Source organism: Phlebotomus papatasi, chromosome 2, assembly GCF_024763615.1.
Source record: "Phlebotomus papatasi isolate M1 chromosome 2, Ppap_2.1, whole genome shotgun sequence".
NCBI classification, from domain to species: domain Eukaryota; kingdom Metazoa; phylum Arthropoda; class Insecta; order Diptera; family Psychodidae; genus Phlebotomus; species Phlebotomus papatasi.
Window position 1 is genome coordinate 91,563,360 of NC_077223.1, and position 27,410 is coordinate 91,590,769.

The window sequence follows — 27,410 nt, forward strand, 5'->3', positions numbered from 1 at the left end:
AGACCATTCGTTAACTAGACGAGTGCTCTACCAACTGAGCTATTATAGTCAAAAATTTGATAATTAATTTAAATGAGATCATATATTGAAAACTTTTCTTTTCAGTATCTCAAATTTACAAAATATTTTTTTCTGTGTAGTTGAAAATTTCAAGTGTTTGAATCTTACAAAATTTTGATTAATAAAATTGAGTTACATCTTAAAATTTTTGAGTCGCATAACATTTTTATAAGATTAAATGTTTGGTTATGGGTAATAAAATTTTACCGCTTTCAAATATTTGACAACCTTAAAATTTTGGGTCTCACAAAATTTTCATGAAATCAAATATTTGGCTAAAAATTTCTGAGCTTTACAAAAAAATAAATGACATCATATAATTAACAATCTCAAGCATTTGAGCCTCATAAAATTTTTATGAAACCAAATATTCAACATCTTTAAATCTTAAATGAAGATTAATGCCCAGCACACAATAACTTTTGTTTGTAAACATGTTTTCAAAATTTCCTATGAGATAGAGCGAGATGACTACATCTAGATCTCACTCACTCTCATTGAAATGTCAAAAAATGTTTACTACACAAAAGTTATTGTGCGATGGGCATAACATTTGATTACTCCAATTTTTTAGTACAAAATTTTAACGAAATCAAATATTTGACAACTTAAAATTTTTGGGTCTCACAAAATTTTGATGTGGTCAAATATTTGTCTAATGAAATTTTTGAGCCTCATAAAAATTCTATGAGATCAAATATTTGACAATTTCAAGTATTTGACTTTCACAATTTTTTGTGGGATCAAATATTTAACATCTTCAAATTTTTTATGTAGTTTCATTAAATTTTAGTGTAATCAAATATTTGATAATTCTGATAACCAATATTGAATATTTTGTAAATGCAAATCACACAAGAGAAAACAAAATCAAAAATTTGAATTACACAAATTTTTAATTAATCTGCTGAATTCCTGAAAAACAATTCAAAAAATCTAAAAATAAATTAAAATGAATTAAAAATTCCGTGACTTTCTGTTCTCTATAAGAAATACTTTATTCAAGTTATATTTCACTACTTAAATATCTATTCACTCAGTTCAGTTGAATAATTAGAATATTTTAAAATACACATTTAAAAAAAATCCTCATGAAAAGGCTATAATTCTAAAGTAATTAAATAAAACGTGACGGAATTTTCAATGATAAAAAGTAAAATTATGAAAATTGTTGAAGAATAGATTAGAAGAAAAATAATGTAAAAATTTACCTCTCAAAAGGTGCTTGTTCACAACTGGGACAAACTCATCTGTATTGTAGAGTTATCACTTTAAGAGAGTTGTTAGGGATACGTATTGTAATTAAAAAGTTTTTCATGTTTCGTCTTTCGTGTCTGAAAAACGCCGAAATGGAATTAGATACTTTTGTGGGTTTTTGCTGAGATTGAGACACCTCCTCCTGTGACGCCTCCTTCGTCTCCTCATGCGCCTCGTGGCCCCCTTTTCCCTATTCTAGAGTGTCGTTATAATATCCACCGTGTCCTTTGATGTACCACCACTGACACCACCAATTGCACCTCCCGATGATGATCCCGATGAGCTATTCTTCAGCGTTAACTCCATGGCATTCAGCGCCGATGAGACATGATACAGATTTTCCATTAAAATCGTGTATGTATCAGTGAGCTCACTTTCCGGTCTTGAAATTATGTAGACGTCTAGTTTGGCACGAGAAAATAGGAAAGAAGAGAAATTTTATCAAGGGGACTAGTAGCGAAATCAAATCTCCCTAATTTAATATCAATAGTATCAATCACAGAGGTGTCAACCTAAGAGTAATCCGGAAAATGAGGAAATTCAAATAAGCTGTTTTTTTTTCAAGGATCATAATTATCATGGGAAAATTTTGATTAGCAGTGTGAATATTTTTCATTTTATATGAAGGTGTTTTATTGTCGCCTCTGTACTTTAGAAAAAATCAATTCATTTGAAAAACATCGCAGAAAGGTGTACCCCATACATAAAATGACAAATGCTAAAATGTATTTCTTTTTTAATCAGAATTTTTGTACAGCCTTTCGAAACTTTGAAAAAATTAAAAATTTGACTAAAATTTTCCTGCTTTTCAAAATTTTGATGAGATGAAATATTTGTTAAAACACAATTTTCTATGCTTCTAAACTTTTGATAAAGTCACACATTTAACCAGGGGCATGACATTTCCTATGTTTCCCATATATTTCTAGCGAGCCGAAAAAACTTTTGAGTTTATTAGGTGTTTTCTGTCATTGTAGAATTAATTAGCAAAAAAATACTAATACAAAATAAAAGCCAATTTAATAACGAAGAGGCAACCGAAAACCCTAAATTGGCAACCTACGTAGTTTCGGAGATATCTCGTGAAATGTGTACGAGAACAGGGAAAAAATTACACTAAAACCGGTCGCATTTTTCAGAGTTAATGTCACTCCCCTGCATTTAACAACACTAAATTTTTTAGTAATTTCAAAAATTTGGATATAATTAAATATTTACCGACATTAAATTTTTAAGTCTCTCATAATTTTAAGTTAGGTCCAATATTTGGAAATAATAAAATTTTGAATTTCCCAAAATTTAAATGACTTTTGTAAAGCCACGGGGCTTTACAGTGGGGAATTTGAGGACTCAGGGCTTAAGTGGCGTGAAACAACGGCCCACCGCACGAGCCGTGACACTCCACTCGACAGCCTGAGCCATACTGAATGTCTCTCTCTGCCGATCGATAGATCGGCAGAGGGCTCTACTGACTGTGAGTTTGAATTGAGCGCCAAGCTCTAACCGTTGCCCACTGTGCCTGTGAGGGAAAGACAAACACTTGTCTAAAGGAATGGGTTGCCCACGGGACGGATTTGGATCCCCGTTTAGGCATGGCTTAACAATCGGCCAATCCTGATATTCACCGTCTCGGTGAGAAAGAAGTAAGGGAGCAGGATTGAACCGTTGTATAATTATGTTAGGGCCATTGGAGGACATTGTATTGCAATGTCCAACCAATATCACGAGGAGCGCATCCAGCTTGACGCGAACCTCGTTGCACTATGGCGTAACCTGTAACACCTATCCGTTACGTGATAGTAACACGAAGTTGCGTCGAACTTCGCCTACCACTGGGATTGATGTCAGACATTTACATCCAATCGTTCGCATGATACATCGCAATAATTGCAAGGGAACTCGAACACATTATCGAGAACCCGCCATATCACTGGGATTGGAGTAAACCGTGGATTACATTTACAATCCACACATCGAGCATCTTAGTTGATGAGCTCGACAATTGCGCAATATCGTTGGACGTCTTTCTTCACTAGATCTAGATTTCCTTTCCCGATGGCCATCTGCGATGCTCGACATTACCCAACTGCAGTTACTCAACCATATACACGATGTTAAAACATCTCGATGGGAGTATTGGGTTATCAGTCAGCATCTGAAATGAGAACTGGAACATAACATTAGATATTTATAATTGTGTTTAAGACAACTGAACTGATCCGAAACATTCAATTAAAGATTCGTATCGGATCCTAACCCATTCAGAGTCTTACTTACTGCATCAGTATTCAGGATATCACATTCACTTTACTAAGAACTACAGGCTTTCGATACTAGCCTGCATCTAAATCAAAGACAAGAGACTCTCGTGTTCTACTTGGTCTATTAACACCGTTAGTATTATCAAATTTCGGAATGAATAACCGACCTCGCATGAATGTTAATTAAATACATCCTGATGAGTAATCTCTATCTAGAGCAACGACCTCCGATAAGGTCAATCCAAATCTCAAAAGCTGCAATAACTAAAGTTTTCGACTTTCAGCTTGAAACCAATTTAGATGACATGTCTCCGCCTGCTCTAGTAACTCCAATTTCACTAATTTACGTCCGGTTGTTCCAGCTAGAATCCATATGATTTTTACTTCCCCGTCCTTCGGGTGGTTTGGTTGAGGGTTGATAACGTCATCTCCGTGTTGTCTTCTTCGCCCTTAGATTGTCGTTATGGTTGTGGGTTGATATCAATGCCATGTCGTCTTTCTGCCATGTCCATCTTCCAGAATTCTGCTAACGGTTGAGGGTTGACTTGACGCGACTTGGCCATCCTTCGGTCACTGCATTCACTCTTCCACTGTACTGCTCTTCACGTTGGTCCATATTTATGTATTCATTTCGCAATACATCTTGTTATGGACTTATTTTGAACACTCATGGAACAGTTCTTTCACTGCATAATCCTATATGCATTCTAAGAACAATTCCCATGTCAAGTCTACCGATACATAAATATTGATAATTGATCCGGAAACCTTCCATTTTTTTTATACTTGACTTTCACACCATCAATTAAGAGGTATTCCCTCTAACTATTTCCAATCTACTCTACTCTGCTCTACTCTACTAGCGAATACAGACTAACGTAAGAAGGTAAACTTCATTCTTGACTTAATCTGCTACTAATAGATATTTAGGCAATAAATTCAAAACAACTAGTACACAACTAGCCAAATTCAAGTAGAACTACTTCTTTATTTGATTGAACTTTCCGAAGACTTAAAGGTTTAGCCGACGACGATTTGGTCGTCCAATTTAGCCGGCGACATTTGGTAAACTACTGTCTTATTGCCAAATTATTGCTTATAACAATCCAACACCTTTATTTATTTATTGTATACGAACTCAACAGATATTTGTCATTTAAGTACAATGGTCAATTCGGTAACTTTTCCTATTCCCCATAATTGAACACCGACAAGACTATATTAAAAGGTCTCAGACATTTTCGCTAATCAAGTCTAACATTTTAATATTTCTTTAGTCAAACAAATCAACAGTCTAAATCTAGTTATGCTAACTTTAACTTATCTCTTGAATTAATATGTTTCTGCTTTGCCTACAATATTTAACTTTTTATATACTATTGGATAAGAGATAGCACCTCAGCCCACTGCTGGAAATTGCAACTTTATTCACAGAATCGTAAATCTATGGCAAGATTCGTTCTTTAAATTGAATTACGGACTATTGGGCTTTTATTCAAGACTTACGAGATATTTGTCTGATATTCAATCGAATAAATCTACTCGATCCTTTTTTTTTTAAACAATTTGGCATTCTCAACTCAATTAATTCACAATTAATGGCATTCTTATTCAATTAACAAGTTGGCATTCTGACTAAGCCACAATTTTCTAAACGACTGGATGATAATCGGTCAAATCCAAGCAAATATAGTTCTGCAGTTGCTTTAACTATCCGCATGCGGTGACCTTAGTCGACGACGAGCTATTGACCGACAAAATTTAAGCACGAACCATTACGTGTTTAATAAAACTTGTTGTCTCGAGAATGAGTCTATTACCACCTTTAAATGACCATCTTCTTAGAATTATTTTAAATTCTGAAATATCATTCAAACTTGTCAGCACCAACGACGTTTAAAGATTATCAATTCTAGCCATTATTCATGAGAAGAAAATAATTAACAAATCTTTAAAAATTTAAATACAAGTCTCCATTAGCCGACTTGTACCTTTACTCGAACTTAACACCGATATAACCATCTAGAATTGAGATATTTTAACTAACTAAATTCAGCTCGTATTTTTTTTTTTATTGTTTTAATCTTTAATCCTTGTTTTAACTTAGTCAACAATCTATTTTCAATTCTATTAACTTTGAATCATCTTGGGATATAATATACCTTTCTCTTATTGCTTTAAATGCTTTTGACTTTCTTGATTTGAATACCCAACTACTGTGACTGACACTTCAACCAATGGATCAGGAATAAAAAAAACAAGTCCGCTTCTTACAGCAGACAACATACACAACGAACTGCAATTGGCAATATACATTACGTTGAAGCGTTCATTCAAAATTTAGGGCATCTTTTTCCCAACGTTTAGTTTAATAAACTTGAACGAGTCTTCTTTTTCTTAGTTCGGTTTAGTTAATCGCTTGCAAAATATTAATTTATTGTCTGTCTAATATTTAACCCCGCTTAAGGTTTTACTTCCGTTCTAGATACTATTCTATTTCTTTTGTCTGTTTAATTACTATCGCATCTCAGAACGCTAACGAGACTCTCTCGAAATCTAGATTAAAAATCTATTCTAATACCGAATTCTTTAACTGGTAATTATCTTATACTTGCAATAAATTGCTCAAGATCAAGGATGATACCCTTACATCTAGAAATTAACATCTTCGCGTACTGACTACGCCACAATTTCACAATTTTCTAAATGTGAATCCTTGATCCCAGCACTTCACGCAAAATAATTATATAGACTCACCCCCAGGAATAGACACCTCATGTATATCCATAAGAGCTGTATATAGTGGATCAAATGAACGTTGAAGACTCTGCTACTGACGGCCATAGATTTTGTATTGACATTTTTCTGCTCCTTATCTGTGTAGTTTTGGGATTTGAACGAGGCTATCTCTGCTGTGTGATATATTTTTTTTGGATTGCTCCTGGGGAATTTCTTGAAGATTACCAGTCATCCAATCACAGATGGTTCCATAGCCTCAAACATTTCCCATGTCAATCTGCAATATAACTTAAAGCATATCAATCTTTAGAATTCGGGCTTACATATTAAAAATCTATTTTAAGAAGTTGTCTGCTCTGATCGCTATGATTTAATTTAAGAAGCAAGTAAGATACTTCTTGAGTTGCATGTCGCAAGAAGATCCTTCATTTCTATCATGCTGGACATTTACTCGCTCCTGGAAGTCTTCGTGGGTCTACCCTCAGTCCTTCAGACGTTTCTTCTACTTCCACTGCCCCTAAATGAAGTCACTGTTATCTTTTGTTGACTCGATCGCTAACTGAATAGCTCCTTAGCGACTTAGACTCCCTCATGGTATTTATATCAGCATCTACTTGCTTATCTGGAAAAGTTGCGTGAAACTTTAAATTTAAAAACACTTTGGGTGAATTACACAAAGAACCAGTTATTAACACACAATCATCAGTCACCGTCACACTATAAATGACAATAACATTTGACTCTGAAGACTATCAAAGGATATATAAGAAAATTCTAGACAAATATCACTCACGATGCAAGAAAATCTCAGCTAAAATGTTGAAGGGACTTCTTAAGTTTGTAATTTTGAACGAAATATTTGTGTAAAACTCGATGTTTCCTTCGCACATCCAAGGAATTACCAACTCATTGGGTTTTCAGGGACTTTTTCTGGCTTAATTTACATGCATTATGAGTTTTCAATCATTTCAGGGCATTTTTTTTTTAAACTTTGAGGAAAAATTATTTTAATTTAAAATTAAATCGCCCAACACAAATATTGTCGCGATATCTCAACTTTTCATGACATTTTAGGGCTTAAAATCGCCAAAACTATGCAGCATTAGGGATTTTTAATTATTTTAAGAAAAGTCTAACAAATTCTCGTTGAAAATTATCCCTCAATTGTATTAAAAAGAGTTAAAAACTAATCACAAGCAATTTCATGTGATTAATTTCTCTCTCACTCTCATTCATTCAATATGGAATTCTTGGAAATCCTGGTGATTTCCAAGAATTATGACACCACTTATCTGATTTTTCCGGCGATTCTGGCCACTTTTCTCGTAGGATATGCTCCTGATCCTCCCCAGGATTACTCCTACGATCAGCAACTACCCTCCGCTGCCCTTTTACCAAGGGTTTTCTGCCTTTTTGGGCTGATTTTCTGCACTTTTCACACACTCACGGACACATGTGTTGCGCAATCGGCACGTGCACAACCCATTTTTCTCATTATTTTCGCCACTCGCGGCCACTTTTGGGGCACGGACACTATCCCACTATCTGATTTGTAAAGCCACGGGGCTTTACAGTGGGGAATTTGAGGACTCAGGGCTTAAGTGGCGTGAAACAACGGCCCACCGCACGAGCCGTGACACTCCACTCGACAGCCTGAGCCATACTGAATGTCTCTCTCTGCCGATCGATAGATCGGCAGAGGGCTCTACTGACTGTGAGTTTGAATTGAGCGCCAAGCTCTAACCGTTGCCCACTGTGCCTGTGAGGGAAAGACAAACACTTGTCTAAAGGAATGGGTTGCCCACGGGATGGATTTGGATCCCCGTTTAGGCATGGCTTAACACTTTAAATATTCAACAATAGAAAATTTTTAAGTCTTTTGAAATTTTGCCAAGGATAAGTATAATTTTTTAATCTCCCAAAATTTTAGATAGGTTAAATATTTGACAACATAAAGTTTTTAAATTCCACAAAAATTTTGTTGGCATCAAATATTTAATAACACAAAAACACCTAAAAATTTAAAAGGGATAAAAAATACAAGAACACCAATTTTTTAAGATTTACAAAATTTTGATAAGGTTGAACGACACTAAATTTTTGAGTTTTCCAAATATTTCCGACGTAAAATACTAAATGATACTAATTTACTAGCCTTCTGATATTTAAATGAAGTCAAATATTTGCCTATACAAAATTTTTGATTTTTTGTTTGAATATTGATGTCAAATATTCACCAAAACTGAAATCCATTCAAAATTGCAAATACACTCAAAATTTTGATGAGGTCAAATATTTTGAAGAACTAAATTTTTGAATACCCCAAAAATTTGAGAAGGACAAATATTTAAAACAATACAGATTTTTAATCTCCCGAAGTTTAGAGAGTTTAATGACTTTAAATGTTTTTCAATATATAATATTTGACTCAGACTAACGGCCTTATCACACTTGCACATTAAAATTTTAATGTGATTCACATTAATTGTCACTTGTGAGCGTCCAAATATGTTATTTGTGTCTTTGAGTCACATAATATTTGGGGTTTTTCTATTTATTGATAAAGAAGTGGACTTGGCCTGCAAAAATAAGTTTAAATTTACCTAAGGCATAAATATTTTTCACATTAAAAAATTAAAGAGAAAATCGCATTAATTTTTCGCATTAATGCTATAAATCAATTTATATCAAATTTTGCAGGTCAAGTCTACCTTTTAATCAACAAATAGATGAAATTTTGAATATAAAATGATTCAAATACACAAATTACACATTTGGACTCTCACCAGCGACAATTAATGTGAATCATATTAAAATTTTTATGTGCAAGTGTGATAACACAGTAAGGGTGGTATGCACAGTAACAACTTATTTATTAGAGTTATTTATTAATTAATCAGAAAACCTATGCACAGACACAGAAAATGACGTCCCGAAAGCTCTGTTAATAAATCAGTGGGTTTCCTCTATCTACCGCCCGAGGGCAGAACTAGCGCTGAGAAAAACTTGAGAGGTTTCTAAGTCTAAATTTTTTTGTACATTTTGACCCATTCAAGAAATAATTTTTTGGGTTCATTTTAGGGTTTTTCACTGTAAGATGTTGAAAATCTTTTTTGTGATGTATGAGCTTTTTTTTTCTTTATGGATTTCGCAAAGAAAATGTTACTAATTTGTGGAAGAAAATGTGCATTCGTTTTTTATAACACATGAACCCTAAGCACTTTTTTATACAAATATTTGATGAAAAAACTAATGAATAATCAGAAAATATTACAGAGCAAAATCAGAATATACGACGAATTTGAAAACATTCATAAATTAATTGAAAGAATGGCTCAATTTTTGGGTAGATAAAAATCACTGATTAATGCTTCAAAAAGAAAGATTGAAAAAAATTAGAAACGAAAATTTATAAAATTTACAGTAAAATATAATATAGAAAAGGTAATCTGATTATTATTTGTCAAATGAGGTTTATGTGTTAACTAAATCTTTGATAAAAATCGTTAAGATTCAAACTTCTTTGAAAAATATAAAATTAATTGCTTTTGCCTGACAGTCCCAGGTTATTTTCATATGATTACAAAAAAAATGAAAGTTTCTTAAAGAGTTTCATCAAAAATATTTTGCTTGATTTTAAGGCGATCACCTGTAAAACTGCCTAAAACCACACAAATCGTAATTTACTGCATGAAATTTATCAATTATTAATGTTTTTACTACTTAACTTGACGTTAATAAGTGTAACAAAGCTCCTCTCGAGGAGCATGTTTATAAGTAAAAAAAAATTATTAGTTAATAAAATGTCATGTTCTGTGCATAGGAACACTTATTAATTTGAAATTAAGTTTTCAACAGCCATTTTAATAAGTAACTTATTTATAAATAAGTAAGCTGGTTACTGTGCATAGCTTTTCTTATTTATTAACGAATTAATAAGTCAACTGGTTACTGGGCATACCCCCCTAAATTTGATGAGATTATTTATTGAACAACAGTAAAATATTGAATCTCTCAAAATTTTGATAACGTCAAATATTTGGTAACACTGAAACTTTGACTCTCACAAAATTTATGAGGACAAATATTCAACACTAAATTTTTGAATGATACAAAATTCTGATGATGTTAAATATTTGACATTATTAAATTTTCGAATCTCTCAAAATTTTAATGATGCTAAATAATTGACAATTTTAATTTTTCGTATCTCTCAAAATTTTGATAATGTTAAGTATGGAAGGACATTAAATTTATAAAACTCTCAAAACTTTGATGACGTCAAAAAATTATCGATACAAAATTTTTGAACTTCCCAAATATTTGAAATTCATATAATTGGTATTGCTAAATTTTTGAATCTCTCAAAATTTTAATAATGTCAAATGTATGATACACTAATTTTTTAAATTTCGAAATTTTGATTTTATTATATATTTTACAACGCAAAATGTTTAAATAATCTCCCAAAATTTTAATGTAATCAAATATTTTAACAACGTTAAAAATTTGATTAAAACAATATTTTGAAGAGACCAAATATTTCAAAACCTAAAATCTTTTAATCGCATGATAAAATGTTGATGTTATTAGACACTTCGTTAATAAAACCTTAACTTACCTTGACGCTCCTTTGTGAGTCTCTGCGAGTAAATATTCATGATCAATGTAACGTCATCAGGAGCTGAGCAGCTTTCGTGGTGGTGGCAGAGTTTGAGGGATGTTTCCCCACCAGGAGATGTAGGTGGTGCATTGGCTGTAAGTTGCCGATGTTGCCGAACATGAGCCAAAGCTGCTGACCACCTCTGATTCTCAATCAATTCCACTACAACACTCTCAAACTCAGAATTAGTCATGGGAACACTTGGAGATGGGGTTGGAGTATTTTCACCCTCAGTAGAGGTAGAAGTATCTAGGGAATCCATCTCAGTGTCATCCATGCACCGCAGCAAAGTTCCGCGGATTGTTGTGAGAGTCTTTGAGAAGTCTTGCATCTTCAGAGGACAAAATCATCAGCTTAGAAAGGAGCTTCTAACACAAAATATAATCCTATTATACGAACCTTTTCATTTTGCCGCAAATTCTGCACAATGCTGACAAGTATCTTATTGTCTGACTCAATCAGCAAAAGTAGCTGGAACATTAGTTTGTACAGACCACGTCCGAGGTCAATGAGAATTTCCGCTGTTGCGGGATCAAATGAAAAGCCCGATGCACCGGCATTTTCACTTTGTAGATCAATATCACTAAAGAGAGCTAATTTGCAGGATGTTTTCACCGAATCGAGACACTGAGTGGGAAATTTTACAAAGAAAAAAAATATTATTTCTATGATTTCTCACGACAAATAACTTTTATTTTATTTAAAAAAAAAGTCCGGTTAATTTATTTGGTTAGAAAATAATTTTAAAATTTTGAGGTTATGTTGAACATAACCTAAGAAAACCTTTCGGATCTACGTGATCCTTTTTTATAATTTCAATAAGATTTTTTTTATTTTAAATAAAAATATTCCGAATAGGGTAAATTAAGCTAATTCAAAACCTGCTCCAAATGGAAATTTTCCGCTACTCTAAATGGAAACGTCATTGTTTTCATGATAAATACAGTACTAAATTATTATATTTATATATTTTCTATACCACAGTTTAATTATTTAGTTAATTTTGCTCTATATAAAACGAAAATCCATTCATATTCACAAATTTTGATTTGTCAATTTCTCAGAAAAATTAAAAGTGTACCTTTTCACCATCGAATTTTTCATCGATCGACCATGTTTTCCAATGAAAAACACAATAAATTGACTGTTGTTTATTCGTTTTGTTTAATATTTAATGTCACATTTCTGGCTAATTTTAGTTAAATTAAATGCTAATCTTTATTGTTAATGGTACGTGAGGTTTTCAAATGAAATAATTACCTATTTCGTGAACAAAAAGGGTTTTTCTGAAGTGTCTGTAAATGTTTCAATAGGAAACCCCGGAAATATGATGTTTTTGGAGAAATTTTCATATTGTTCTAGATGAGAAGGGAGAAAAGACCAGGAATAAGAACAAATCCTGCACTCAAGAGCAACTCAACAAGGTTTTGGAAGCCTTCCGTCGCGGTTTCAAGACTTACACAGTTTGTCTCCAATTAGAAACTTTCCTTGTCTCCATTTAGATTAATATGTTTCCAATAGAAGCATTTTACGCTCGCGTATTTTTCTTGTATTTAAGAAGTTTTCAAATTATATCTAAAGAATTTTCACTAAGCAATAACATTCTAGAAGAGTCAAAGGAGCAAATTTATGTAATTCTCTTCAGAAAAAAATATGAACTTAATGTGTTGAATCTTTTGCCAAAGTTAAAGCGTCTGGAAATGGTTTTGAATTAGGACATTTACCCTATTTAAAATTTTCCTGAAAACATAAAAATAACCTTAAAATATTATAAAATTGAAAATCGTACTCACCTCAAGAACATGATCTTTTCGATCAAAGAATGTCTCAAGATGTTCCTGAACTTCCAGCACGCCAAATCGGAGAGTTTCAAACAGTCTTGGAGTTGTGACAATGCCTTGATGATGGAAAACTCTCGGTGGTTCCCCTTTTGAGGCCAACAGATCCATCATAACTGAGATCCTGTTGCCCATTTGAAGGCCAATCCCAGTGAAGAATCTCACGGATTCCTTCGAAATTGTAATGGTTTTGGCCGTAAGTTCTCTCACCAGCAAATACAGCTGATGCAGAAGTTCCGGAGCATGTCCAGAGGGTTGATTGACAAGCAGAACTTGCATCTGCTGCCTCCAGGCTTCCTCTCCGTCATCCCTAATGGGCGCTCGGAAGGAAATCAATCCTGGCAAATGAGGAGAAGCATTGCAAGGGGTAATATCACCCAAATCTCCAGCACTTGATCCACTAGTGTCACTCCTGGACACGGAATCTCTCCTCTGACGCTGCTCCCGGAGACTAAGAGTTGTTGGGGGTCCCGTGAGGAAGGGCTTTGTGAACAGGGGACGCTGATCTTCGTCCAGAGGAGACTCTGATTCAACTTCCTCGTCTGAGGAATCATCAGCCGGATGACGCTTTCGTCTGGGCAAAGGAGTCTTCTCACTGAGACTCTCCTCTACCAGAGAATGCGGCTTGGAACCTGTCAGTGGCTCACTGTCACCCTCAGACAGAGGCCTTCGACGGACACCCCAGTTGAAATTGTCCGTTGATTCTCCCTCAATACTCTCACTCTCATACTCCAGAAAATCAAAGTCCTTGAACACCCCAAAGTCCGGCTGACCATCATCCCGACGAGAGCCACCACTGAGATCCTGCTGAGGCCCAGAAGTTTCGTCTGTGCTCGAAGCTGCAGACGATTGACGTTCCATCAAGTCCGAAGATTGACTGAAGATCACCTAAACAAGGAAATTCCAGGATAAAATCCCTTGCATCCTAAATAGGAACTTTCGATGTGATCAAGGGACCAATTCAATTGCTTCGCGATTAACTTATTAACTGAAAAGTAAACGCTATTCAAAAGCAGCTGTATGATCTTGCACTAGAAGTGCACCAATCTTTCCCATTCCGAATTCTAATTGGATTTATTTACAATTTATCGTAAATATGACAAGGACAGGTTCTAATATACCCAGAAAAATATCGAACTTGTTTACATTATCCTAGAGGTAATTCTGTTTCAAGAAAAGACACACCATATTTGGTCCTTCGAGCCGGATAGGCGGTTCCCGAATTTGGTTTATTCACTTTTAAAGATTCGAAAAAGATGAGAAACGAGTAAGAAGCTCTAAACTAAAGTATTCATATCCCGCAAGCTGATCGCATTTGTTTGCATTTATTCTAAAGGAAATTTAATTAGAGAAAAGCCTAAAAAACAATTGGTCCTTCGACCCGGATAGGTGGTTCACTAATTAGTGGGATTGTTCGAAAAGAATTACCGTCTGGATCCAGCAACGCATTTGGTGGTTTGCGGAAACTTCGTATTTTACATTTGGTATTTTGCATGTTCATATTGCACATTTCGTATTGCGGAAACTTCGTACTTATTCTAGTACATTTCGTATTTTACCATTTCGTATTCCATACATTTTGTACAAAAATTGAACATTTCGTCTGCCATAAATTTTACACTCAAGTATATCAACAAATAAAATAATAGAATTGCAGTTTTATGGGGTTAATGGCGCTATGCGCCTCGGGTCTGAGTTTAAAGTCGAACTTCAAGCTCTAATTATCAGTATTGCCTGTTTGGTGCTAAGGGAAATTTTCTATGCTTTAGGAAGTTATCTGTATCACCTGTTGAGGCAAAGGGAAATTTTGTGTTTTGGAAAGATATCAGTAGCACCTGTTGAGGCTAAGGGAAATTTTCTGTGTGTTTAGGAGATATCAGTATCTCCTGTTGGGACAAAAGGAAAGTGTTTTTTTAAGTTATCAGTAGCGTCTGTTGAAGCAAAGAGAAATTTTCTGTGCTTTGGGAAGTTATTTGTATCGCCTGTTGAGCCAAAGGGAAATTTTGTGTTTTGGAAAGATATCAGTAAGCACCTGTTGAAGCTAAGGGAAATTTTCTGTGCTTTGGAAAGTTATCACTAGCGCCTGTTCAATTTTTGTACAAAATGTATGAAAGACGAAATGTGAAATACGAAATGGTAAAATACGAAATGTACTAGAATACGAAGTTTCTTCAATACGAAATGTGCAATACGAACATGCAAAATACGAAATGTAAAATACGAAGTTTCCATATCCCCTATTTGATGGAGTTTGAAACCTAGAATCAGTAACTTAACTCTTCTCCACAGCATACGACATACTCCCTGTCTTCTGCAATGGCCGAGTGTGTGAGTGATTTTTGAGTTTCGTAGATTTAGGGATTTTGTTTTTTGGTGGGAAGATTCCAGTGATTTTATGAAGAAAATTGGTTGGACTCTCATGGCGGCAACTCAAGACTTGAGTTCTCGCCGGATGATTGAAGATGTTGTGTCCATCCGAGACTTTTTGTGAAAACACTGAAATACTTCTTTGGAGAAGAGCTGGAGTTTTTGATTTTGGATTGAAAACTCCACCAACTATATTGCCACATCTGGAAATTCTCTTAAAGTAATCTCACTGTTACATAAGCGTTCCATAAAGTGCACTAATTAGGTTTTTTTTGTTTTTAAGAGACATTCTTATGGGACTTGTAATTGTTCATTCCGCAGTCTAATAGGATTTATAACCATTTTATTTTAAAAGTAAGAGATAAGCAGATGTTTTAAGATATTCAGATCATCTCAGCTCATCGCCTATATTTACACTTATTCCAAAGGTGAATTATTTATTATAAAGTTTATGACATTTGGTCCTTCGATCCGGATAAGCGGTATTCTAATAAAAATTATGCGTTTGAAGGTAAGACAGTTCTCAAGGGAACTCGAATTTTTTTTATTTTATAGGTATTCTATTCATAGTTAATTCTTTACAATTTATATTGAAGGCACGAAGCGAAAAGAGATTTCAAGATATTCAAAGATAATTTACTTGAGAGAAAGTGTGCAACATTTGGCTCTTCGGACCAAGTACGCAGTTTACTAATATCGTTTATCACTTTTTGGGGTAAGAGAAATCTTTATGAGACAGGAAAGTCTCTATTCAAATTTCTATTATTAGAATTTTATTTTAGAAGTAAGAGACGAATAAAGGTTTCACGAGATTTATATCCAGCAAGTTGAAGAAAGGTCCAACACATTTGGTCCTTCGAGCCGGATAGGTGGTTCTGTAATTTGTTTTATTTCTTTTAAAGTATGAGAGATATCTATGAGGCTCGAAATTGCTCATTCCAAGTTTTCTCAAAAATATTTATTGCAATACAACATGAAATTTGCGGGAGCCTATCGTGGAGTAAAGGGTAAGAGCGCCAGTCATCTCTTTGGCAATGAGATCACTGTGTCGAGTTTCACACGGTGCAAAAAACTGAACGTTTGGATCGACATTTTCTAATGCGCTAAAACGTAAACAGGGAAGCATGAAAGAAGTACTCATATTGCGAAGAGAGGAGCTCCTCGGTGGTCTCCAAGGGACTTAGTGAACTATTTCAGATTGATAAATAATAAGAATGGAATTCGCGTGCAAGAAAAATTAATTAAATCTTCGAGAAAATTACACAAGTTCGCTAAATAAAATTTACAAAGGATTCGTTATTCATTAATAATTAGTAATTAGGTTTTTTATTTAATTTAATTAATAAGTAAATTGAAAAAAACATACATCTTTCGGACCATTCCAAAATATTCAAAAATTATTATTTCTGCAAACCTCGTTTTAGTCTTCGCAGGAAGAATAAAATAAAAAATTAAAATAAACCTACACTGAGAAAAAAGAGAGTGCAATTAACTTTTTTTCTCAGAACTTTAACATTTTTTAGGTGTAAAAATATACCAACATTTTTTAATGTTAGTTTTACACCTTTTTAAGGGTAAAATTAACATGAAAAAGGGTAACTTTAACCCCTAATACACTTAGAAAGAGTAATATTTACACCGATTTTGGATCAATACTGCAGAAAATTAACATTTCCGGAATGTTATTTTAAGTTTTTAGGATTTCCCTCACTCAGTGTAATTGCAAATCAAAGGTATTCATCTAGCTCTTTTATAGGATTGATTTTGTTTTGTGGCAGGATTGATTTTGTTTTGTGAACATGTTTTTGATTCTAATTTTAGAACAAGCGCTTAGTTAAATTGCATTAATATTCCTAACTCAAACGCAGTTTTATTCATTTAGCCATTAAACTTCAAACTTTTCGTGACGTATTAGCTGCATTAAATATGAGACATTAAAATTAAATAACGATATTTTCAGCAAAATTTAAACCGCTCAGTCATATTGAATTGGACCACAAGACCACTTTCAGAACTTCTTCTAATTATTCTAGCAACATAATTTATCTACAGTCTCTACAGTACATGCGAACATTACATTAAATCTAAAAAGCTTTTCCACATAAAATAAAAAAATATCCAAAAAAATTCTTACAGTTTGAACAGTTTGAACTAATCCACTAAATAGAGTCAAACACTTGCAATTTGCAATTTAAGATATTGTGTGCGTTTTAATTTTTTCATGCAATGAAAAAAAAAGAAAGAGAGAAAAACATATTAATATAAATTAATTACAATTGGATTTTCATTAAAATGACATTATAAAATTGTTACATAAAACTCATCATGCAACATTATTTTTTGTATATTTTTGCACAGCAATTGAAATCAATTTTTATAATACACATCGTAATCCCATTACTGACGTCAGTATTAATATTATTCTTTGTTTGCAAGATGAACTTTTTCTAACATCATATACTTCACTATTTTACGGAAATTGCAACAGTGTAAAAACATAAACTCAGAAATGTCAGTAAATATGTTGGATAAGTAAACTTATACGCAAAAAATGCAATAAAGTTTGTGTTACATATAGTAAAAGGAAATTGATCCGATAATGCACAATTTTACAGGATATAAGTTTATAATGCCAATGTTGATTGATTGCAATTTAATTCAACAATGACGTTGATGAATTGTTTTCGATATTTCAACGCAATTATTTTCTCTCTGAAAGTTAATTTTAATTGTGATGCAGAGTTTGTAAATTATTCAATTTAACCTCCAATAGCGTACCAAATGAACCAATAAATTGTTGATTGGGATTATGAATAGTTTTTTTTACCGTAAGTTTCATGTTCATTAATAAACCACAACAAGTAAATTGAAATTTGAATTAGAATATCTATTAGCATAAAAGTAATCAACAGGCTGATAGAAAAAATTAAGATCGTCCTCCTTGTGGAATGCTCGACATTGGCGTCATGTGGAAAGCAATTTGTATCATCTAAATTAATTAATATTTAAATTAGGGGCCCATCAAGCCTAACAAAAAGTGAAGCTATTTTTCACTTTTTCTTGTAAAAATTTTGTAGATATTGCACCGCGACTTAAACAAATTTGCTTGTAGTTCTTTTATTATTTCGGCGAACATTATGAAATATGTATTTTCAGATAGCTTTTAATGCAGGGTTTTGAAATATATTAGACTGATAAGTCAATTCTCTTTAGGAAAAAACTTGCCAACAGTCTTCAGTGTCTCTAGGCAAAAACGTATGGAAAAATGAAATGTCGAAAGGCCCCTGATTTAAATACTAGTTGCAACATTTTGCAATCTCTATCATGCGAGATTTTGCATATTTTTTTTAGAAAAATGGGACGATATGGCGATCTTTCTGCAAAATCGTTAAAATCTGGCAATTTTTGTAAACACAGATCAATCAAATACCAGGTCAATCAACACTTATATTTCAACTTTGAAAAAAAAATGCCACGTCTCTTCAGAGTTATGGTTACCAAATGAAAAAAAAACGTTATTAAAATAGCTAGAATTGTATACAAAACCGTTTTTCTAATTTTTTTTAAAGTATTTCTAAAGACACTGTTATAAGACTATTTTCTAAAAAAAAACGCGTTGAAACGAACGAAGGCTTCATTCTTTCAGAATTAAATTTTCTTCTAATTGAACCTAAATAGTTATTGAAAATCTTTTTTTAAATAAGTTTTATAGAATATTAAAATCAAAATTTTATCCGAAAAACGTATTTGTTTTCTTCTTTTTAAGGCAGAATCACATTAACAGTAAAATGCTGACCGTATTTCGTTAATTTACGCATTTTCACTGCAATTCTTACATACATTTTCTATTACCGTATTACCTTATTTCATACTCGGTGACACTAGGTGAAAATAATATAAGAAAATTGAAGAAATTAAACAAAAATGCGATAAACGGTGAGTAGAAAAAACTGTATGATTAATTTCTCTTACAGTGTTTTTGCTCACCGTTTATCGCATTTTCGTTTTATTTCTTCAATTTTCACCTAGTGCCACCGTGTAGGACATAAGGCAATACGGTAATGGAAAATTTCCGTAAGAATTGCAATGAAAATGCGTAAATTAACGAAATACGGTGAGGGTTCGGCGAGCATCTTATTGTCAATGTGATTCTGTCCTTAATTTTGAGAAAAAGTTTCGATTTTATGTCTTATCAATCAAGTAATTGAAAGCAAATTAGCAAAGGTCGAGCATTCCACAATATTTTTCTGCATATTTTTTTTTACCTTGCAAACCTATATTAAATATCCCAAGTATCTAAAATATGGATTTTTGTTCTAAATTCCTATTATCTTTTCTTTATGTTCTACAAACTTTGTGCGTTATCTTAAAAATGGCGTAAAATCGTAATTCTCAACATAAAACAATTGCATTCGTGCAGCTTTTGCAACTGTTTTGCTTTCGAATGGCAAAAAAAATTATAGGGAAAGACTTTCAGGCTTCAAACAATTCATATTTTTTCCCCATATTCGCAACTTTGACAATTTATTACTCGAAAACGGCTTACCCGATCTTAATGAAATTAGTGTCAAAGTCGATGGATGACTTAAGCTTTAAATAAATATTTTTAGATTTTCCCTCCGACTGCTCGATCTGGTAGCTCCCATACAAACTAGCTATGTTTTAAAAACATCACACATTATAGGGCAACAAAAGGAAAACTTTTTTTCATTTAATGGCAAATCGCAGGTATTTTCGGAGTCCTTGGTGTATCTTGAACATAGACCCTAAGAAACTTATAGTCCATCATGTTATCTTTTTCAGATATCTTAAAGTAACCGTTCTATCACACTAGGATTTTTTCAATTTGTTAATTCAAATTAATTTTCAAATGAATTATTCGCTCATTTATTGTTATAAACTAATATTTAGCCCATCAAAACATGTTTAAACATGCTAAAATAGCATAATGTGATTGCTCAATTAAATTTGAATTTAGCAAATTTAAATGTAAAATTTGCTCATTAATTTCAATTTTATTGAAATTTTGTAGCTTTTTGAACCAAATTGTTCTTATTAAATTTATTCACTCGTAAATAATTATTATTTGTGGCCGAAAAAGCAAAATAAGTAGAGTGATTAGTGATAAACTTATACGCGAGTGAAGCTTCAGTATCGGGAGTAATTTGCTGAGTTCCTCCAAAGCAATTCGAAAGAAATTGTTGTGTCAGAAAATCGCAATTGGGATGACTTCATACAGATTTTCAATAAGACTGTATGAGTGTCGCTTCACGAGCCCCCTTGGCTACAACCTTTTCTTCTGGCTTTGGGGATTTTTTTGCATAACAAATAAGTGACTTACAAGATATTTTAAGTACTATTGACTATTGCACATTTTCCGGAGTCATTCACAATCAAAAATCTCGCGGTACTATTTAAAATTGAGCAAATTTCTTGGAATATGCGTCCTGGCTGTGAGAATTTTCAAGTAAATTCTAGAAATCTTAATGCTCAATTAGCTTAATTGAATTTAACCCTCTAACCCTCTAAGTTTTGTGTGACAGGTCAGAGAAAAAGCAACAAAAAATATTTGTGCAAAAAAACTCATTTCCAATTTCAAGAAAAATACCGATTTAAAGTTATCTGACTAAAATAAATTTATTTTTTGCTGAAAGATATGTCATTCTACTTTGTATATTTTATTTAAAAAAAAAATTGAAAAAACTAAACATGTGAATATTAGAAGCAAAAACAGTTTCAAAAAAAAATTATATTTTCTCACCTAGTGCCTAAACTAAAAGAGATAATGAAGAATGAATGGTTTTTTCGACTTTATTGGATCATAATTATCCTAGAAAACATTGTTTTAGAACTTTTTTTCACATATTAAAGAAAACACCGTTATAGGGTTAATATCGCTCTGTCCAACTTTCCAAAAGTTTTTGTCCCACTTTTCAAAATGTGTTGGTTTCTAATTTGATGGAATATTCTAATTATTTGATTGAAAATTCTAATAAAAACTGTTAAGATTCTGTTAGAATATTTCATAAGGAATCTCATGATATAAATTAAATGAAAATAATAAATATTTATTCGGCTTAAAAATGCATTTTTCTTAAGTGTCTCCCTTTCCACAATACACCCTACCTTTGCCAATACATATTCGATGTTATAGGTCTCATACGGTTTGACCATTTTGCCCATTGTCCTTTATTAAAGGAATACGAGAAAAATATTAAGTGTTAGAAGCCAGAGTGCTTTGCAAAGCCTGAAAAACTTCCCCTAGCCCTCCTAAAGTGTCTCATTTCTAGAAGTGTATTAATTTATCCTCAACTAAAATAGTGCATCATTTTATGCATAGAAAACCATCGTGTGTCATATATAATTAAAATAATGTGCCTTTTGCTTTTGTGTCTAACTTCCTCTTAACTATGACACAAAAGGGGTGTATAGAGTGTATAAATGAATTGTGTGGCAAACAATTTACATAATTTAACGTGGTAGTGTTTAATGGGCCATTTTACCTTTGAAAAGAGAGAACTAATGTAATCATCCTTGAATAAGAGGAATATACAGAAATTAGTTTAGAGTGAAAATACGGGAGGAAAAAAAGTTAAACTATAAATATTTACATTCTTTTTTTAGAATTAATGCAAAAAAGAGTTATTTTTTTAAACTTTTGCTTCTCCAACAAATCATAAAAAAAACACAATTATTATCAAATTTCATGCCGAATAGTAATGGTAAAAAAGTGAAATTAAGTATGAGGAGGAGACTTACCGATGGACTCTTGGGCAAACCAACTCGTTGTCCACAGGTGGTCAGGAGATTCACTAGGCACTCACGGACACGCCCCTGGGACATCCAGGGACGCTTCCAACCACTGAGGGGAATTGTGTCGGCAGGGGAGAGACTTGCACTGCGTCTTGGAGAATTGGGAGTTCCAGCATGGACAAGGTATCCAGAACTCGATTGTCCCCCATTTTTCTGCTGGATACTCTGCTGAAGTGAAGTTGTGGCATCTGAATCGGATTTTAGAAGTATCCTGCGCCCAATTAGTGGCGTCTGAGATACATCAAAAGTGAAATCCATTGTTCTCCCTGCCAATTCTTTCTTGTAAAACACTTCACTATCACTGTAGCTGCTGTGCATGAAAAAGGACGATGAACTGGTCTCAGGTGGACCCTGAGGTACAACCTGAAGACTTGAACTACGCGTAACGACCAATTTGAGAATTTTCATTGCCTCCTTCCAATGTGCACTCTAGCATATTCAGCCAAAATTTTTAAAAAAAAAGTACTAATTCATATACCAAATTCAATAAAAATACATTACAATTTCCACAATACTCACATCCAAATATTTAGCAATAACCCTCAATAAATCAGCACTGATTGGCTGTGCTTGTGCTGACGATAAATCAATATAGTGCAGCATACAGTGAAGTACACTTAGTACTTGCAATTGCACTTGTTGCCAACCCTTTTCCAATACCTCAATTAGGAATGCCAACATGTGGAGTCCTAAAAACACGTATTTTATTGCAATATATAGCCAACAAGAGAAAAAGGGGAACATGTTATCCGGAGAATTAGATATATAAAATTTTCCTCCAAAAACTAACAATATTCATGGATATGTTGAATAATTTAAATTCATACTCACCCATATGCGCATATGTGTCATATAAATACTTTACAACACATTTTGTCCACTGAAATGATTCCTTGCTGAATGTTTTGCGACTGTACAGTATCATAACTGTACCCAGATTCTCCAATTTGGAGCCCAACTCTGATGAAACCTGTACGTAAAGTTTTTACGATTGTTTTAATCATTTTAATATTACGACATTCCTTGTCTTTGTCATTCATATATACTTCAAAATCTTCTATGCTCATAACTCTCATACACATTTCTCTAGAAATTATTACATGAAAAACTCATTAAGGACTTATGTTATTTGCGCGAGATGAATGATAAATTCTTGATTGTAATTTCACATTAAGAACAGAATAATTTTTTTTGAAAATTGCATTTTCAGAAGTTTAACATGAAGAAAGACAAGCCTCAATTAGAAAGCAATATTAATGGAAAGAACAAGTTACGGATTTGTATTACATTAACCCATTCGCATTTCTTCCAAACTAAACGATTTTTCGGGCAATCTATTTCTGCAAAAATTCATATCCGAATTATTGATGTAAAAAGATTATTAGTAACTTTAGTTCTTCAAAGAACCAGAAAAAATAGTCCGACGACGGCGACGGTATAGAAGAGGATAATACATTTTGCTGCTCTTTTCTCACTTCGCAGAAAATTATGCAAAGTTATTGCACAAAGTTACCCAGGAAAAGTTTCACGGTTCGCGGAAACCTCGTATTTTACATTTCGTATTTTACATCTTCGTATTGCACATTTCGTATTGCGGAAACTTCGTATTTCAGCACATTTCGTATTTTACCATTTCGTATTTCACATTTCGTCTTTCATACATTTTGTACAAAAATTTAACATTTCGTCTTCCATATATTTCATACAAGCATATCAACCAATAAAATAATAGAATTGTAGTTTTATAAGGTCAAGGGCGCTATGCGCCTCGGGTCTGAGTTTGAAGTCGAAAATTATGCTTTTTAATTATTCTTTTATTTAAAATTTTTATGTAAATTTGCGACTGCTTCAGCAAATATTTCAAATTTTACCACCAAGTCTGAGAAATATTGGTAAATGTTTACAATATGCTCTTAAAACACATTTGAGTCTTTTATTCATAACTTTATCAAGACATTAGATGGAGATTTTATAAAAGAAAAACGTGACCATTAAAATAGATTTTATAATAATTCCTTGAGGCTTTTTTGTAGATATATCTTGTGTAGCCGAGGCTTTTGCCCTGAAAGATTCCTTATGGAGACCAAATCTTTTCGTGGCTAATTGCCCAGCACCACCCAAGCTCTGTGCCTCCAACCGATCTCGTCCAGACCATGTTACCGACTGACTGACAGTATCTCCTGTTATCCTGTTAACCAAAGCCAAGCCCACACACGATGATAGGCTTTGCTTGGAGCGGGAGGCGGGAAATATGAAGTTCCTGCGAACAGGGAAGGGGTAGGCGTGATCAACTTCGCTATCAGGTGAAAAATCTCGCCAATACTTGAAAATTTCTATTTTTATCACATGAAATTGCTGCCTATTTATTTTTTTTACGTTTTTCTTGCCAAATATTTTTTTTATGTTTAATCTCAAAAGTACTTCGTTTTTATTTTTTTATTTCATTTTTCTTTTTTTCTTTCGTTTTGTTGTTTTTTTTCTATTTTTTTTTTTAATCTTTCTGTGCGTTTGATTTTTTCATATCTGAATGTGGAATACTACGACGAAGAGAAAAAAATAAAATTCGTAAATTTAACTTTATATAGAAATATTTTATTGCCAAGATATTGAAAATATTATAGGCTTTAACACTGGAAATTTTGAGAAATTCCGCGTAAAAAATTGATTACGGATCGGTTGGAATAGTCGTTTACGACTGCTTTAATGCAATTTCCGATAGCCGCATACTTTTTGTTGCACGGATTTCCCTGATGTCCTGCTATGAATTGAGCAATTTCATAATTGTGAAGAATTTCATATTTCCACTATTTCATATTTCACTTCATATTTCCCGCCTCCCGCTCCAAGCAAAGCCTATCATCGTGTGTGGGCTTGGCTTTGGTTAACAGGATAACAGGAGATACTGTCAGTCAGTCGGTAACATGGTCTGGACGAGATCGGATGGAGGCACAGAGCTTGGGTGGTGCTGGGCAATTAGCCGCGAAAAGATTTGGTCTCCATAAGGAATCTTTCAGGGCAAAAGCCTCGGCTACACAAGATATATCTACAAAAAAGTCTCAAGGAATTATTATAAAATCTATTTTAATGGTCACGTTTCCCTTTTATAAAATCTCCATCTAATGTCTTGATAAAGTTATGAATAAAAGACTCAAATGTGTTTTAAGAGCATATTGTAAACATTTACCAATATTTCTCAGACTTGGTGGTAAAATTTGAAATATTTGCTGAAGCAGTCGCAAATTTACATAAAAATTTTAAATAAAAGAATAATTAAAAAGCATAATTTTCGACTTCAAACTCAGACCCGAGGCGCATAGCGCCCTTGACCTTATAAAACTACAATTCTATTATTTTATTGGTTGATATGCTTGTATGAAATATATGGAAGACGAAATGTTAAATTTTTGTACAAAATGTATGAAAGACGAAATGTGAAATACGAAATGGTAAAATACGAAATGTGCTGAAATACGAAGTTTCCGCAATACGAAATGTGCAATACGAAGATGTAAAATACGAAATGTAAAATACGAGGTTTCCCAATCCCAGTTTCACAACGGATCGATTTTGAAAATACAGTAGGACCTCGATAGAGTCAACTAATTATTTTCAAGCCTGTTGACTCTATTGGAGTACGAAAAAATTAATTGAAATTTTCATAATATAATTTTAAGGTATTATTTAATATTTGTTCTAGATCATTAATAAATTCAAAACGATTGTCGAATATTAATTTAATCAGGGGCCTATCAAGCCTAATAAAAGGTGAAGCTATTTTTCACTTTTCCTTATAAAAATTTTGTAGACATTGCACCGCGAATTAAACAAATTTGCTCCTAGTTCGTATTATTTCGGCGAACATTATGAAATATGTATTTTTAGATAGCTTTTAATGCACGATTTCGAAATATATCAGATAAGTCAATTCTCTTTTGGAAAAAATTTGCCAATAGTCTTCAGTGCCTCTATGCAAAAACGTATGGAAAAATGAAATGTCGAGAGGCCCCTGAATTTAATTAAAATTGAATTGGTTTTCGGTTGCCTTTTCGTTATTAAATTGGCTTTTATATTGTATTAGTATTATTTGCTAATTCATTCTACAATGACAGAAAACAGATAATAAACTGAAAAGTTTTTCCGGCACGCTAGAAACATATGCTAGAAACATATATAGACATAGAAAATGTCATGCCCCTGGGTGATGTAGTGTTGCCTATTCCGGCAACATCTTTTGCTTTCCTAAATTTCATATTCATTTTATGTTTTTTTCTTCAATTTCTGAGTTCTACAATGTCCAGAGAAAAAAAGCCATTCTATGACAAAGATGATGTGGAAAAGGCCTTTCAAGAGTTCAGGAAGGGCAAATTGCTACGGAAATCTGCGCGTAAATTTGAGATGCTACTCTTCAGATCTTCAGAACAAATTACACGGAAGATCTCAGGGCTTGTGGGTCATATAAACGTATTAAACTCGTTCCGTTTGACGTTTTGAAATTTCTATCCGTTGCGTCACAAAAGGCGGTCAGAAAATAGGTGGCCGGTATTTCACTCAAAGTGGCCGGAATACTACCCAAAGCAATGTCCACATTTTTATAAATTTTTCAATATTTTAGGAAGTGATTTATAGAAAACAAAGATGATAAACTAGTTTTTAAGGTTCCACGCAACCCTCCCGAAAAGGAAGTAGCAAAAATATCAATATGAATTGAAAATATGGCATTTCAAACTTAGTACTTCAGTGCTTATTTGCAACTATGCCGAAATTTGGCACACTTACCCTAAAGTGAGTTGTTTTTTATTTATTTATTTATTTTTTTTTTTTTTGAGAAATTACGACTATTCTTTGATTGACAATTTGTTGCTTTCGAACACTGGACTAAACTTCTATAGTCTGGAGACCGCTGTATGGTCTTCATATTTAGGTGATGACCGAAAGAACAAAATGGGATTTGTGAAAATTGCTTAGTTGAGAATCTTCCAAACGATTACAAAAATTACTCGTAAAGTTCCAATAGACAACGCTATCTTTCGTTAGAAACTAATTTTCGAGTAGCTGCTTTTCCATATTGAAAAATAATTGCATCAATAAAGCGCGCCAGCTTTGGACGATTCAAGCTTCGGACAACACAAATCTTTTCTATGTTTTTAATGGATTTGACCCATAGCTCTTTTCAGGAAAATTAAAGCATTGGACTAGGGTAAATTAAGCTAATTCAAAACCTGCTCCAAATGGAAACTTTTCACTACTCCAAATGGAAACGTCATTTTTTCCATGATAAATACAGTACTAAATTATTATTAATATAATTTTCTATATCACAGTTTCATTATTTAGTTAATTTTGCTCCAAATAAAGCAAAAATCCATTCATATTCACAAATTTTAATTTGTTAATTTCTCAGAAAAATTAATA

At 33.1% G+C, this 27,410-nt stretch overlaps 1 protein-coding gene across 1 annotated transcript in view; it reads right to left on the reverse strand.

Moving 5' to 3' along the window:
• Positions 1-1,033: 1,033 nt before the first annotated feature.
• LOC129802381 (protein furry) overlaps positions 1,034-27,410 on the reverse strand; it is a 227,546-nt gene continuing 201,169 nt past the window's right edge. Inside the window, exons 27-33 of the mRNA XM_055848144.1 lie at positions 22,830-22,968; positions 22,518-22,687; positions 21,945-22,427; positions 12,774-13,706; positions 11,380-11,607; positions 10,939-11,311; positions 1,034-1,718 (exon numbers count right to left, since the gene is read on the reverse strand). Coding sequence (XP_055704119.1) covers positions 1,513-1,718; positions 10,939-11,311; positions 11,380-11,607; positions 12,774-13,706; positions 21,945-22,427; positions 22,518-22,687; positions 22,830-22,968 — 2,532 coding nt within the window. The 3' untranslated portion in view covers positions 1,034-1,512. The remainder of the gene's footprint in view (positions 1,719-10,938; positions 11,312-11,379; positions 11,608-12,773; positions 13,707-21,944; positions 22,428-22,517; positions 22,688-22,829; positions 22,969-27,410) is intronic.